The sequence below is a fragment of the Tursiops truncatus genome, chromosome 7 (assembly GCF_011762595.2).
Source record: "Tursiops truncatus isolate mTurTru1 chromosome 7, mTurTru1.mat.Y, whole genome shotgun sequence".
Lineage (NCBI taxonomy): Eukaryota > Metazoa > Chordata > Mammalia > Artiodactyla > Delphinidae > Tursiops > Tursiops truncatus.
In genome coordinates this window covers 37,748,743-37,761,791 of record NC_047040.1, presented here as the reverse complement: position 1 = coordinate 37,761,791, position 13,049 = coordinate 37,748,743, and the positions used below count along the sequence as shown (strand labels likewise).

General features: G+C 46.8%; 1 protein-coding gene and 1 non-coding gene across 8 annotated transcripts in view; both read right to left on the bottom strand.

Annotated features, from left to right (window-relative positions):
* Positions 1-4,164, bottom strand: part of ANKRD44 (ankyrin repeat domain 44) — a 317,342-nt gene extending 313,178 nt beyond the window's left edge. For 3 of the 7 annotated variants that reach the window (XM_019939220.3, XM_033859922.2, XM_073807441.1), the window contains exon 1: positions 3,960-4,140. In XM_019939220.3, coding sequence (XP_019794779.1) covers positions 3,960-3,986 — 27 coding nt within the window. In that variant the 5' untranslated portion in view covers positions 3,987-4,140. Of the gene's footprint in view, positions 1-3,959 lie in introns of all 7 variants that reach the window. The other 4 variants (XM_019939221.3, XM_019939222.3, XM_073807444.1 and 1 more) reach the window with 2 other exon arrangements.
* A 6,137-nt stretch (positions 4,165-10,301) lies between these two features.
* Positions 10,302-10,374, bottom strand: TRNAE-UUC (transfer RNA glutamic acid (anticodon UUC)). Its single transcript has one exon. It is a non-coding gene; the product is annotated as a tRNA-Glu (tRNA).
* Between the last annotated feature and the right edge of the window lie 2,675 nt (positions 10,375-13,049).

Below are 13,049 nucleotides of genomic sequence, written 5' to 3'. Positions count from 1 at the left end.
AAGAATCACACAACCACCTACCTCCTAGCATGGCTGTGAGGATTAAGACAGACGATTCATGGCAAGGGCCCAGCATACAATAAGATCACAATAATGTAAGCCATTATTAGGTCTCTGCCATGAAACACCAGTCCTCAAGTGCCCTCCCCAAACCACGTGACTGCATCCCAAGACAACTAGAGAAGGGTCCACAGAATAAAGCCTTTATTTTCCCTTCTTCTCTGCTGAAGTCAGGACTGGACACAGAGTTTGCTGTAAGCCCAGTGCTGCCAGGAGCCCCGGAAGGACAAGGGCAGCCCAGTAAAATATGTAACGTGTCCCAAGACCCCACACTACGGGCTAGAAATGCTTCTTTCAAAGTTACAGGATTTCTAGTTTCTTGCCACTGCCACGGCTGCCAGCCACTGCCTTTGGCAAGGAGGTGGGTGACTCAAGTGTGAGCTATAGGACTTGGCAAGAGGACACCAAACCAAAAGGCCTCCAGGCAGGAAGCTCCAAAAAGGGCCCCCTGCAGAAAGAGTTTGTCTACAGGCAACCCTCGAGATGGAGATGGCATTCCGCTGTCACTAGCAAATTCAGGAAGAAGAGTGAATATTTCAAAGGTCCAATAGCACTTACCATTCTGCTTCAGAACTTTGAAAAACTTTTCTGGGGGGGCCAGGCTAAAGATATGACCACACTCTTAAAATCACTGCAGTGCCTTCACTACATGACATAAAGAACACCCCCCGTAGCCCTGCAAAGTTCAATATCAAATAAAATTGCAAAGAATTTCACATCTATCTTCAAACAAAATGTATTACATTTGGATGCAATGAAATTTTCTTTCCCAAACTTAAAATTACCTCACTTTACCAAAGATATAAATAAACCTCCCAACGTCCATCTATGAGGAAATAATTGCATTATTAATGTTAATTACATAGGTGAGTGTGTGCTGTGCTGTATAGGGTGATCAACTTGACCTGATTTGCCTAGAATGTCCTGGTTTTAGCACCAAAAGTCCCACATCCTGGAAAACCCCTCAGTCCTTGGCAAACCAGGAAGACTGGTCCCCCTAACACTGCAAGAAAATTGATGTGTGTTTTGTGAAGGGGAAAACAGAAGAGACAGTTAAAATGCAGAAGTACTCAATGCGAAGTCTGTTTGCAGCAATAGCTCCCAGTTCCTTTTCATAGTAAAAAAGAAAAAAAAAAAACCACCACACTTGCCTCTCCCTTCCCCCTTTCTTTCTCTCCCAAAACAGAGTTAGGAAAAGGCATTTTCCTCCTCTTGCATGATGGAGATGTCAGCACAGGACTGACTGTTGAGGTGTTGACCGTCATCGCCAGCAAGCTCCCGCACCCAGCTTCAGCGGGACCGGAAACGTCACCTGCTTTCATGTACACGTGAGACTTACATGATGTTACAAACCAATGTTACCTCACTTTAAAAAATAACAAAATAAAACTCAAAAAAACAAACAAAACCAAAATAATAAAACAAACAACTAGTGATTCAGGTTATCAACAGCAAGAATGTGTCCTCAAACTAAAAATCCAAGAACCCTGGCAAAAATAAGATCCACCTTGCAAATAGGGTGTTAAACAGATGAGAGGCAATTAACAAGTGACTGCTTTACAAACAGCTGAGTGGAGACCTAGGCACTCTTCTACAAACTCTAAGGCCCAGATTCAAAGCAGGTGGCTCCCTACCCACAATAGTGAAGCAAAGCTCCTGCAACAGGAGTTTAAGCAAAGGGTTTTGAAGCCTCTGGTGAGGTTAAGAACCAGCTTCTAAGAATTTAGTTTCAAACTGAAAGGTAAGACCATCTAAGGCAAGAAAGACCACACACTTCCTGGACCTAAAGCCTCGCAGAAACCATCACTGTTCACCACTCCATGGCACCCAGTCTACCTCCTCACCCAACCTCCCTCCGGTTTTGCCCCAAGATAGGCTGGCAATTTGTAGATGCTCTTGAATCTTAGAACTCCTTAGTTTCCCTTTATGCATCAGTAAATGGAACCAACTGAAGGTCATACAACTTCTTTCCCCCCACAGTAATACTAGTTTGTTGGGGGAAGGGTTGGGATGTATTCAGAAACACTTTAAAAGAGAAACTATCTTTGAAAGTCCTACTGTGATAAGTCCTGGAGAATAACTTCCTTTCTTTCTAAGACCAAGTACACTTTTCACTAGTGTTGATCTGATTGAGGAGAGGATGCCTTCTTGTCAGCTTTCCAACACATCCAATGACAAGATGGAGGGAGGTGTCTTAACCCCTAGAAGAAAGCACAGGAACCTGGAAGGCAGGAGCCAGGAGTGCATCTCTACCCTACAAGTCAACAGCTGGGTCCTTGAGGAAGACATGCTTCCCTTCTCTATACCTCAGTTTCTTCATTTAAAAAATCAAGGATCTGGGTGAAGATCATCTTTGGCATTCCTTCCAGCTCTAAAATTCTATGTGAAATTCCTCTGTGTATGTGAAAATGACAACGCCTATTAGAAGCATTTTTTGTACTCTGAAGATGAAGATTTAGGCATTAACAGAGAAATATAGTAACTTGCACTGGCAAAGATAACAAGACCAAGGCAGACTAAACTTGGAAGATTTAAAACAACCAAATGTCTAACAGTTGTTAAGTATGTGACCAAAAGGTCGAGGGGAAGCCTAAACTAGTATCAACTTACAAGCACTCTTCAATGCTCTGGAACCAATGCGAACAAGTAGATTCATCACGATTACCAGCTGCTGCTCCCCCTGCTAAATTTAACGATAACGTGAATTTTAATTCAGTGATCCCTCCCCCACACAGAAAAGAAAATTTTAAAAGCCTGAAAATACTTATGGAAAGCAAAGCAAAACTTTAAAGGCAGGAGAAAAATTATCGTGATGACTGACTGCATTTAAGTCGCAGGAAGTTCTGGCTGGATACTGAGGACAGCGAGGCACGAGGCGCAACCCACTGGATAAGTATGAGATGTTTAACACCAAGGACTGGCATGTTTGACCGTGTGTGTCAAAGTCAAGACTGCCTTGCCGCCTACCGGGACCGCAAAACAATGTTCATTTCACTATCCATGAATAAATAGCAGAAGAAAAAAAAGCAAGCTGTTTCCTTTTTTCGTAGGACGAGCTGCAGAGTTTTGTCATGCAACTTGGTTGGGCGCCTGTGAGTGCCAATGCCCTCAGAGCAGCGGAGTCCGCAAAGGTAGGGTGTTTCCATTCCACAGACCTGAAGTGAGGACTGTCAACCGAGCCAGCAAATAGCCCCACCTTTCCGAGCAAAGGACTCCAGAGCTACCCTGTGCGGTAGCCCACAGTCTGTGAGTGAAGCCCCGTGCCGGACTTCACTCCTCTTGGGAGAGCCGCGCCAAGGGCCCCCATCGCGCACCACGCACACACAGCCTCTGGGCTACTAAAGAGGAAGTCAGGATGTCATGTCAAGAGGGTAAAGACAGCCCGACCACACGAGAGCCGCGGTATGGGCCAGTCTCCGGCTTGGCTGGGGGGTCTCTTGGCTTGTCCCAGGCTGCCATCCCTTCTCCCTCTCCATCCACGGTCCTCCTCCCGGCGGCGCGGACCAGCCTCCCCTCGGCCCACCGGGGCTGGCGGAGCCCACGCTGCGCAGCGCCACAGGAGCCGGAGGAGCACCTCGAGCCTCCCCTCCCCCTGCCCAGCCCGGGCCCTCGGACAACGCACTCCCGCGCACCTCCGCACGCCAGCGGGAGCCCCGCCGCCCCTTCCCCAGCCCCTGGGGCGCCCCGGCCGCCGAGCCGTGCGCGCAGTTCCGACGGCCCAGGGCGGGGACCGAGCCGGGGAGCAGAGCTGCAGCCGCCGGCTTTCGGAGCAGCCGGCGGCCGCACACACTCCTCCCCTTCGCCGCGAGTAAACAGCTCGCTGGCACGCTCCGCGCCGCGCCCCCATCCCCCCGCCACGGCTCCGCGCCGCCCCGCGCGCCGGCGCCGCCGCCCCCTACCTGGTCGGTGAGTTTGAGCACTGCCATTCTTCTGCTCCTTGGCGCGCACACACATACAGGTCCCCGGCCCGCAGATGTCACGCCAGGAGCCGGGGAAGCGGAAGGGACTGCCAGGGGAAAGGAAAAAAAATCTGGCTCCCGAATTTGACAGCCCTCCCCCTGCTCCTCCTCCGCCGCCTCCTCCTCCTCCCGCCGAGAGGCTGACACTGGCTAGTAGGGTTTGCAGCCGAGCCCGCCCGCCTTTATACAGGAAGTACCGGCTGCTGCCAGCCGGGCCGCCACTGACATCACCGCGCGCTGCCTCGCTCGCCGCCTCGACGCCTGGGCCGACGCTGCCTCCTGCCGCCCGCGGCCGCGCCTCGCAGCCCGCGGCCCTCGGCGCCCGCCCACGCCCGCGCCCGCCCCCGGCGCGCCGCCGTGGGGCCGAACTGTCGCCTGCTTCCGCACCTGCACTCTGCGCAGGGGTGAGCGGGACCGGGGCCCGTGGCTGCCCCCGCTGCCCCCACCCAGGGCATGCACGATTAGAGGCCCCTCTCCCGGGGGGCTGATCGTGACCCCCACACACACCCTCGCCCTGTCTCACACAAACACCCACAAACACAACCTGACGAGCAAGCCCTGTGGACACACCCCGAGGGACAAGAAAGGCTGCACTCACACGCAGCCAACTTCAACCCTGGAGATTGGATCACACGCCTTCCCCTAAACCTCTCCCCCTAATCCGGAATCAGACTGCACAGCACTTCAACTTATCCCACCTGGGCAAGGGGCCACTATGCTGATGCTCTCTTTGTGTAATACGGGAAGGCCCCGACGCTAATTCTTTAGCGAGTGTTTGTCAAACATTTGGAGGGTGGGGACAAGGGCTCTGGCCCTTGCATCTTGTTCTCCAGCTACCTCCCAGTTGGACACGCGCAGAACCCCATCATTAAATTCAAACTTTGGGTGTTGATTTGGGGAGGAAGGAGGTGGAGCGGAGTTACCAGAGAAGAAAAGAGGTCTTAAATTACCGCATTAATTGGGCTTTTGAGGATTTCCACCTGTTCTGACTCATTCATTTCTACAAAATCCAGTTACCATGCTCTTCAACAGATAGAAGACCCAGCTGTCAAACAGCATGGGATACACGCACAACGGTAATAGTCATAATCAGAGTAAAGTGTTAATACTTGTGGAATCTGAAGCAAACGCTTATTCATTCAACAACCATGTACTGACTGCTGACTTTGTACCGGATACTGGCTAGACACAGTATGTAAAGGGGAGCATAAACATCTAAGATACCTAGTCTTAGGAGGTCTCTGACATAAATAGTCATCACTAATGAATGTAATTACAGAATGAGATAAGGGATCACAGGGGGAAAATAATACTTGTGAAGGAATCCATGACAGAGGAATCAGGCCAGACTGGTAGGTGAGGATGGGCTTCCCTGTGAAAGAGACAAGAGTTGAGATTCTTCAGGAGAAAGGGTTAAGTGGGCAAGTGTATGGGGTGATGCTCCCAGGCAGCCCCACGTGCCCCTGGCATGCCATGGAACAAACCTACAGTTGAACGGCAAACCAAAACCACAGTATCTACCCTTCATTCACAAACCAAATGTGGACTCTTCCTCCCCACTTTCAGAGCCTCCCCAAAGAGTCTCTGTGAGAAAGGAGAGGAGGGATGGTAGCTTTTGCTTAGTATCCTCCCATTTATTATCTAACCATGGGCTTGGAATTCAGTCACACAGGCAAGGGGAACCAAGAAAGCACTCTCCTGGCTTCCACTCCACTATCCTCAGTGATGCACAGAGACAAAAAAAATTCCACTCCAAGGCCTCCCTCAAACACAAAATAGTTTGCTTTTGCTGCATCTATGAAGCAGTTCTTCAGTGCTGTTGTTGGTATGTCTATTTATTAATATCATCCTGCATGGCTTTGTAACTGAACAGGACACTGACTTCTCTACCTAAATATAGCTGTCTTTCAGAAGAGTGATAACATATGATTTGATTTGGCAGATGTACTCAAGGTCCACTTGCTTCATCATGGGCATGCCTACAGGTAAGTTCTTGGGACCTCGTTTGAAAGGAGGAGCAAGCAGTTCTCAACCCTTTCAGACCCATCATCCCTTTTTATAACTAGTATTTTTAACACTCATTACTATGAAATGAAATCCATAGGTAATATTACCTACCTAGGCAAATTTCCCTCCAAATCAATATAATGTCCTAATTGTATAATAAAGGAAAAATAAAAGGGGAGCAGTTTATAATTAATGTGTATTTCAATAAGTAAATGCTATAGCACAACTCTATTGGAAGACAAATAGTAAGATGCTTGCACCTGTATGTAGAACCATTGTGAATGAGAGAACGACAAACGCAATCCAACTTGAATGTTTTATTAGCAACTCACATATAAACATTGGTGTTGTCATTGGTGACATGATTTTGTGAAAGGTTGAATAGTTCCTGGTCAAGTTCCAAACAAAATAAAGAGCGGAAGATTAAGCTAAATTTGCTGATATGGGTGCATTTACCAGAAAGTCTGGATTTAATGTGTGAGCTCATGAATTGAAAGTAACTCCAACAGTTTGCTTCATTGGTTAAAAAAACTCAGACTCAGTGGTGGTCTATATTTGATGAGATGGAGATGACAGAATGTCCCTGGTACAATGTAGAGGAAAAAAAATCCAAAGGTTTATGGAGACGGGAATGTTGGAGTGATTTTATCATGCATACTGTATACCCACCCCCAAACTATAAACCCCTACAGTAAGGCATTGAAAAATACATTAGTGGGACTTCCCTGGTGGCGCAGTGGCTAAGAATCCGCCTGCCAATGCAGGGGACACAGGTTCAAGCCCTGGTCTGGGAAGATCCCACATGCCACGGAGCAGCTAAGCCCATGTGCCACAACTATTGAGCCTACACTCTAGATCCCACGAGCTACAACTACTGAGCCCGCGTGCCACAACTACTGAAGCCTGAGTGCCTAGAGCCCGTGCTCCGCAACAAGAGAAGCCACCGCAATGAGAAGCCTGTGCACCACAACCAAGGGTAGCCCCTGCTTGCTGCAACTAGAGAAAGCCCGCGTGCAGCAATGAAGACCCAACGCAGCCAAAAATAAATAAATAAAATTTTTTTTAAAAAGAAAAATACATTAGTAAGGGGAGCACCAGAAAAGCTCTGTGGTAACTGGATATGATGGTGGGAAATGCTTCCATTGAGACGACTCCCTGATTTCTGCGAGAGTGGGATCCTGGGATGTCAAAGGCCAAGTGGCAGCACTTAACTGGCAGGGACCAGGCAGACACTTACTATACTGGGTAGCAGGGACAAAGTGGTACTCAAAGGTCTTGACCTACAGGGATATTTCGTAATGCCCTAGGTGGCCACAGGAATGAAATATATGGAGAGACTTCTGAAATATTCTTTGATCTCTTTAACAAGTAAAACTCTAGGTCTGCTGCCTGAAACCTGACTTGAGCCATCAAATGAAATCATTCTTCTCATCCAGTTTCCATACCTCAGCCAGTTCACAGACACAGACCTTGATTGAAAGGGTAGCTGGTCCCCTTGAAGAAGAATCTTGCAGCATTGCCATAAATATATACTACAAATCTTCATCCAAGCCTTCCCCAGGGGAACCTGATGCCATTTATTAGGGTGACCATACACTGGGAAAAAGGAAGTACCCATCTATTTCAAGGATTATTTGATATTGTTTCTGAATTAATGTTAATTCCTGAGATCCAAAAATATCACTGGGTCCACCAATCAAAGTGCAGCCTTATGGTAGTCAGATGGTAAATGGAGTTTTCACCCAAGTATATATCACCATGGATCCAGTAGGTTTGCAGACCCACCCTGTGGTTATTGCCCTACTTTTTTTTTTTTTTTTTTTTTTGCGGTACGCGGGCCTCTCACTGTTGTGGCCTCTCCCGTTGCGGAGCACAGGCTCCTGACACGCAGGCTCAGCGGCCATGGCTCATGGGCCCAGCCGCTCCACGGCATGTGGGATCCTCCCGGACCGGACCAGGGCACGAACCCATGTCCCCTGCATCGGCAGGCGGACTCTCAACCACTGCGCCACCAGGGAAGCCCCTGCCCTACTTCTTGAATATATAATTAGAATTGACATGCCCAGTTACTGGCAGAATCACCACATTATTTCTCTGACCTACAAAGTGAAGGCTATTGTAGTAGGAAGGGCCAAGTGGAAGCCTCTGGAAATTTCCTCTTGCTACCAGGATAGAAAACCAAAAGCAATACCATATCCCTGGAGAGATATAGAAATTAGGACCACCATAAAAGATGTGGATGATGCAAAAGTGGTGATACTATCACTTCCCACTTTTAACACACCTGTTTGACCTATCTAGTGGCAGGTGGATTTTGGAGAATAATTATGAATTGTTATGAACTTAATCAGATGGTAATGCCAGTTGCAACTGCAATTCTATATGTGCTGTCTTCATCTATTCCAATTTGCACTAAATCTATTTTCTTTTATGTGGCGAGGCCAGCAGCATACCTTTATAGTCTTGTCTGTGGGATATAAACTCCTTTGCTCTCTGTCATAATCTAGTCTGCAGAGATCTTGATCACTATGTTAGATTCGTCAAGCTGATTAGACCTAATAAACAGGAAGTAACAAATACTTTAGACTTTATTTTTTTTTTTGGCCATACACACGATGTGCAGGATCTCAGTGCCCCGTCCAGGGATGGAAACTGTGCCCCCTGCAGTGGAAGTGCAGAGTCTTAACCACTGGACTGCCAGGGAAGTCTTAAAATTTCACCATCTTAGTGAAGTTTCTGGAGATCCAAGTGATCTGAAAGATATCAAGATATCCCTCCAAGGTGAAAAACAAGTTGCTGCACCTTGTACCACCTACCACTAAAAATGAGACACAATACTTGTTGGGCGTCTTTGGATTTTGGAAGAAATATATACTGCATTTGAGTGTGTGCTCTGACCCATCTACCCAGTAACTCATAAGGCTGGCATTTTTTATCAGGAGTAAAGAAAAAGAAGACTCTGTAACAGGACCTTATGATCCAGAGGAATCCCATGATACTTGAAGTGTCTGTGGCAAACATATACATATACATCTGCCACTGGCAAACTCTAATAGAAGATCCACAATGCAGCTTTCTTTAGTTTCACAGCAAAGCCATGCCCTCTTCTGCAGATAACAATTCTCCATTTGAGAAACTGTACCTAGCTTGCTACTGAATTTGAATGACTGGCCATGAGACATCAAGTGACTATGCAACCTCAGCTGCCCATTATGAACTGGATGTTATCTGACCCATCAGCCCATAAGGTTGGGCATGCACAAGAGCAATCCCTCATCAAATGGAAGTGGTATGTAAGAGACAGCTTGAGCTGGTCCAGAAAGCACAAGTTGCCTTAGCCAGTGACTTAGATTCCTTTGATTCTTACTCCTGGTATATTGCCTCCTCATCATCTTCAATCAGTTAACTGGTTTACATACAGTTCTCCTCAATACACCGGCACAAGCTGGAAGTGGTCTGTTCTAGCATTAGAACTCCCATGAGGAACGCCCCTGATGGTAGTACTGAAGGGAAATTCTCTCAGCACAAAGAATGTCCTGCAGTGCATTGGGTGTCTACTTTGTCTGGATTGAGAGATGGCCAGAGGTATAGACCTACACTCATTCATGGGCAATAGCTGATGGTTTTCCTGAACGGTGAATAACTTGGAAAGAAAAGATTGGGAGACTGATGACAAGGAGGTCTAGGGAAGAGGTATATGGATGCACTTCTCAGAGTGGGCACAAAGTGTGAGGATATTTGTGTACACCAAAGGGCATCCACTCAGATTTCAAAATCAGGGGGATGACACATTTGATGGAGTTGGCCTCTTTTTCCACCTACTGCAGTGCTTGCACAAAGTAGCCATGCAGTCAGGAGCAAAGGATATTCATGGGCTCAAGAACATGGGCTTCCCCACAGTAAGGTTCATATCTACCAACATCAGAGATCACCCGTTGAGTTCCAATATGGCACTATTTCCAGGAGAAAATAGCCAGTAACCTAGTAACAGATTGATTGATTATACTGGACCCCTTCCATCATGGAAGGGACAGCTATTTGTCTTACTGGAATAAACACATATTTTGGATATAGATTTGCTTTCTATGCTCAGAATATTTCTGATATTATTATCAACCATGAACTCATTATACCTTACTCACTGTTATGATATTCTACATATTACTTCTTTCCAGGGAACTCATTTCATAGTAAAATAAATGCAGCAATGGACTCGTGCAAATGGAATTTGGGGGGGGGGGGCGGTGCCACACTGCACGGCTTATGGGATCTTAGTTCCCTGACCAGGGATTGAACCTGGGTACTCTGCAGTGAAAGTGCAGAGTCCTAACCACTGGACCACCAGGGAATTCCCTGGAATTTGCTAGTCTTATCATATGCCCCACCAGCCAGAAGCTCCTGGAAGGATGATGGAATAGCCCACTGAGTTCTGGTGCCAGTTAGGAAATAACATGTTAAAAACTGAAGTTCCGTTGTATAGGATGCAGTATATGCTTTGAGTCAGTGCCAATACATAGTACTGTTTCTTTCAAAATACACAGGTTCAAGAATCAGGGGGTGGGGAAAGTGGAAGTGGTTCCTCTCATCATTATACCCAATAATCCACTCACACAATTTCTGTTTCCAGTTCCTGTAACTTTGAGCCCTGATGGTTTGGAGATTTTACTTCCCAACAGAGGAATATTTCCACCAGGGATCACAACTATGGTTCCACTGAGGTTGAGGTTGAGATGGTACCTCGGCACTTTGGGCTCCTCATACTATAGAAAAAAATCAGGTGAAGAAGGGGGTGCTGTCCTGGCTGGGGTGATTCGTTCCAATTGCCAAGAGGAAATTGGCTTTGCTGCTTCACAGTGGGGACAGGGAAGACTACGGGGACAAAAGGAGTGCATTCTTGGGCTTCCCTGGTGGCGCAGTGGTTGAGAGTCCGCCTGCCAATGCAGGGGACACGGGTTCGTGCCCCGGTCCGGGAGGATCCCACATGCCGCGGAGCGGCTGGGCCCGTGAGCCATGGCCGCTGAGCCTGCACATCAGGAGCCTGTGCTCCGCAGCGGGAGAGGCCACAACAGTGAGAGGCCCGCGTACCGCAAAAAAAAAAAGGGTGCATTCTTGATTTTCTGTGATACCTCTTAGCACTTCCGTGTCCTATACTAAAAGTTAATGGAAAGCTACTATAATTTTTTTTAAAAGAGTTTAAAAGTAGATTCACACCCTTCAGGAATGAAGGTGTGAGTCTTGCACACCTTTAGTTCTGGTAACTAAACTTTTCCCTTTGTTCCCCAGCCCAATTGACGCCGCTGCTTCCCTCTTTGCTTTTTCAGTCCTCCAACACCTGTTTCAGCAATTCTCCATATTAAATTATTTCTGTGGTTTGTTTTCCCGACTAGATCCTGTCTGCTACAACAACAGAGGTGCATCCCTGAAATAAAAAAAATCACTGAATATTAAAACCATATAAAACAAAACAAAAATATTATGTTTACATGTAAAGTGGGTTAAGCTCTAGGCTAAGATAATTAAAAACAGATTTTTTTCACCTACATGAATATTCAGTGGGACATTTGAAATTCGACATTGCATGACGCCTAGTATCTCTGATCCCCACCAAATAAATGCTTGGAACTTCCCTACTCTTTGTGACAACCAAATACACTCCCTCAAATTTCAAAAATATTCCCTAAGAGGCAACCCTCAGATCTACTGTACTGCAGTGATCACTACCTATGATTTTAATAAATCCACCCAACTTACTATGTCACATTTCACCGTGGTTGTTTTCTTTACTTGATTTATGCTTTTTTTTTTTTTTGGCCACACCACGTGGCATGTGAGAGCTTAGTTCCCCAACCAGGGATCGAACCGTGCTCCATGCCATGGAAGCATAGTAGTCTTAACCATGGGACTGCCAGGGAAGTCCCCTGACTTATGCATCTTAAACTTGTGTAAATATAAATACACACATAAATATATGCTTGCCTATATGCCCATGTATGTCTATATGAATATATATGCCTGTGAATATACAAAACATATGAATGTATAATATATATCACTGTAGTGGACGCTGTGGTGTGCCACCCAGTTCCTACCTTCAAGACCAAAGCCCACGCTCCCCCAACTCCTGAGAATGTTGCCTGCTGACAGCCTGCATTTGTCTTCCCCACAAGAACTGGCCTCAGCCCAGTGTAATCGTCTCACCCGAGATTACACCACCTCCCTGGAGGTATTGCTATCCAGTGAGTGGAAGGGAACAGAGGCCCAGCCCCCTAACCTCAATGTGGGACACTTTAGCCCCAGAGCTCCCCCGGGATCATCTGAGGCCTATGCTGCAACTTCATAGCAGATCAGCTTCTCCCTCATTCCCCACAGGTGGTGACCCTAAAAACCAATAAATCCCAGCATGCCAATCTCCACCTCAGAGACTGTTCCTGAGAAACCCAACCCAATGTAATCATCTATTTTGACTTGACGCTGGTGGTTTAGAGAGTTGATCCCCTGTTTGTAAAAAAATCAGAGCCACCCTCCCAGCCTAGGTGAAAGCCACAAGCAGAGCTGTGTAAATGCCGAACGAGGATAAATTTTGAATGAGGTTACCTCACTATGTCAGTGTGGAGACTTTTCAGTTTTGAAGCTGGTGTGGTCTTTGATGGAACAGTTAAGCTACAGGAGGTTCCAGGGTATCAGGGCTACAGGTGGTCCCCACAGAGCACAACCCGGGGCCTAGCAGTCGAGGCTAAGGAGACTAGAACGTTTTGTCAGTGTATTTTTATACATTTTCATTTATAAGCACTATTTATTTCTGCACACACCATGCTTCCTGGATTCTGAACAGCCATGGGGTTTATGTTTGTACCAATGGTTTAATAGCACTTTTTCAGGGAGGAGATAAAAATATTTCCACCCCATTAAATGATCCATATTAACGAGTCAACACATGTGAAGCACTTAGTACCTTGTACAGAGTCAGTGCAAGATGAATGCTAGCCATGATATCTATTGTTGTAAAATGTGAAAAGATGACAG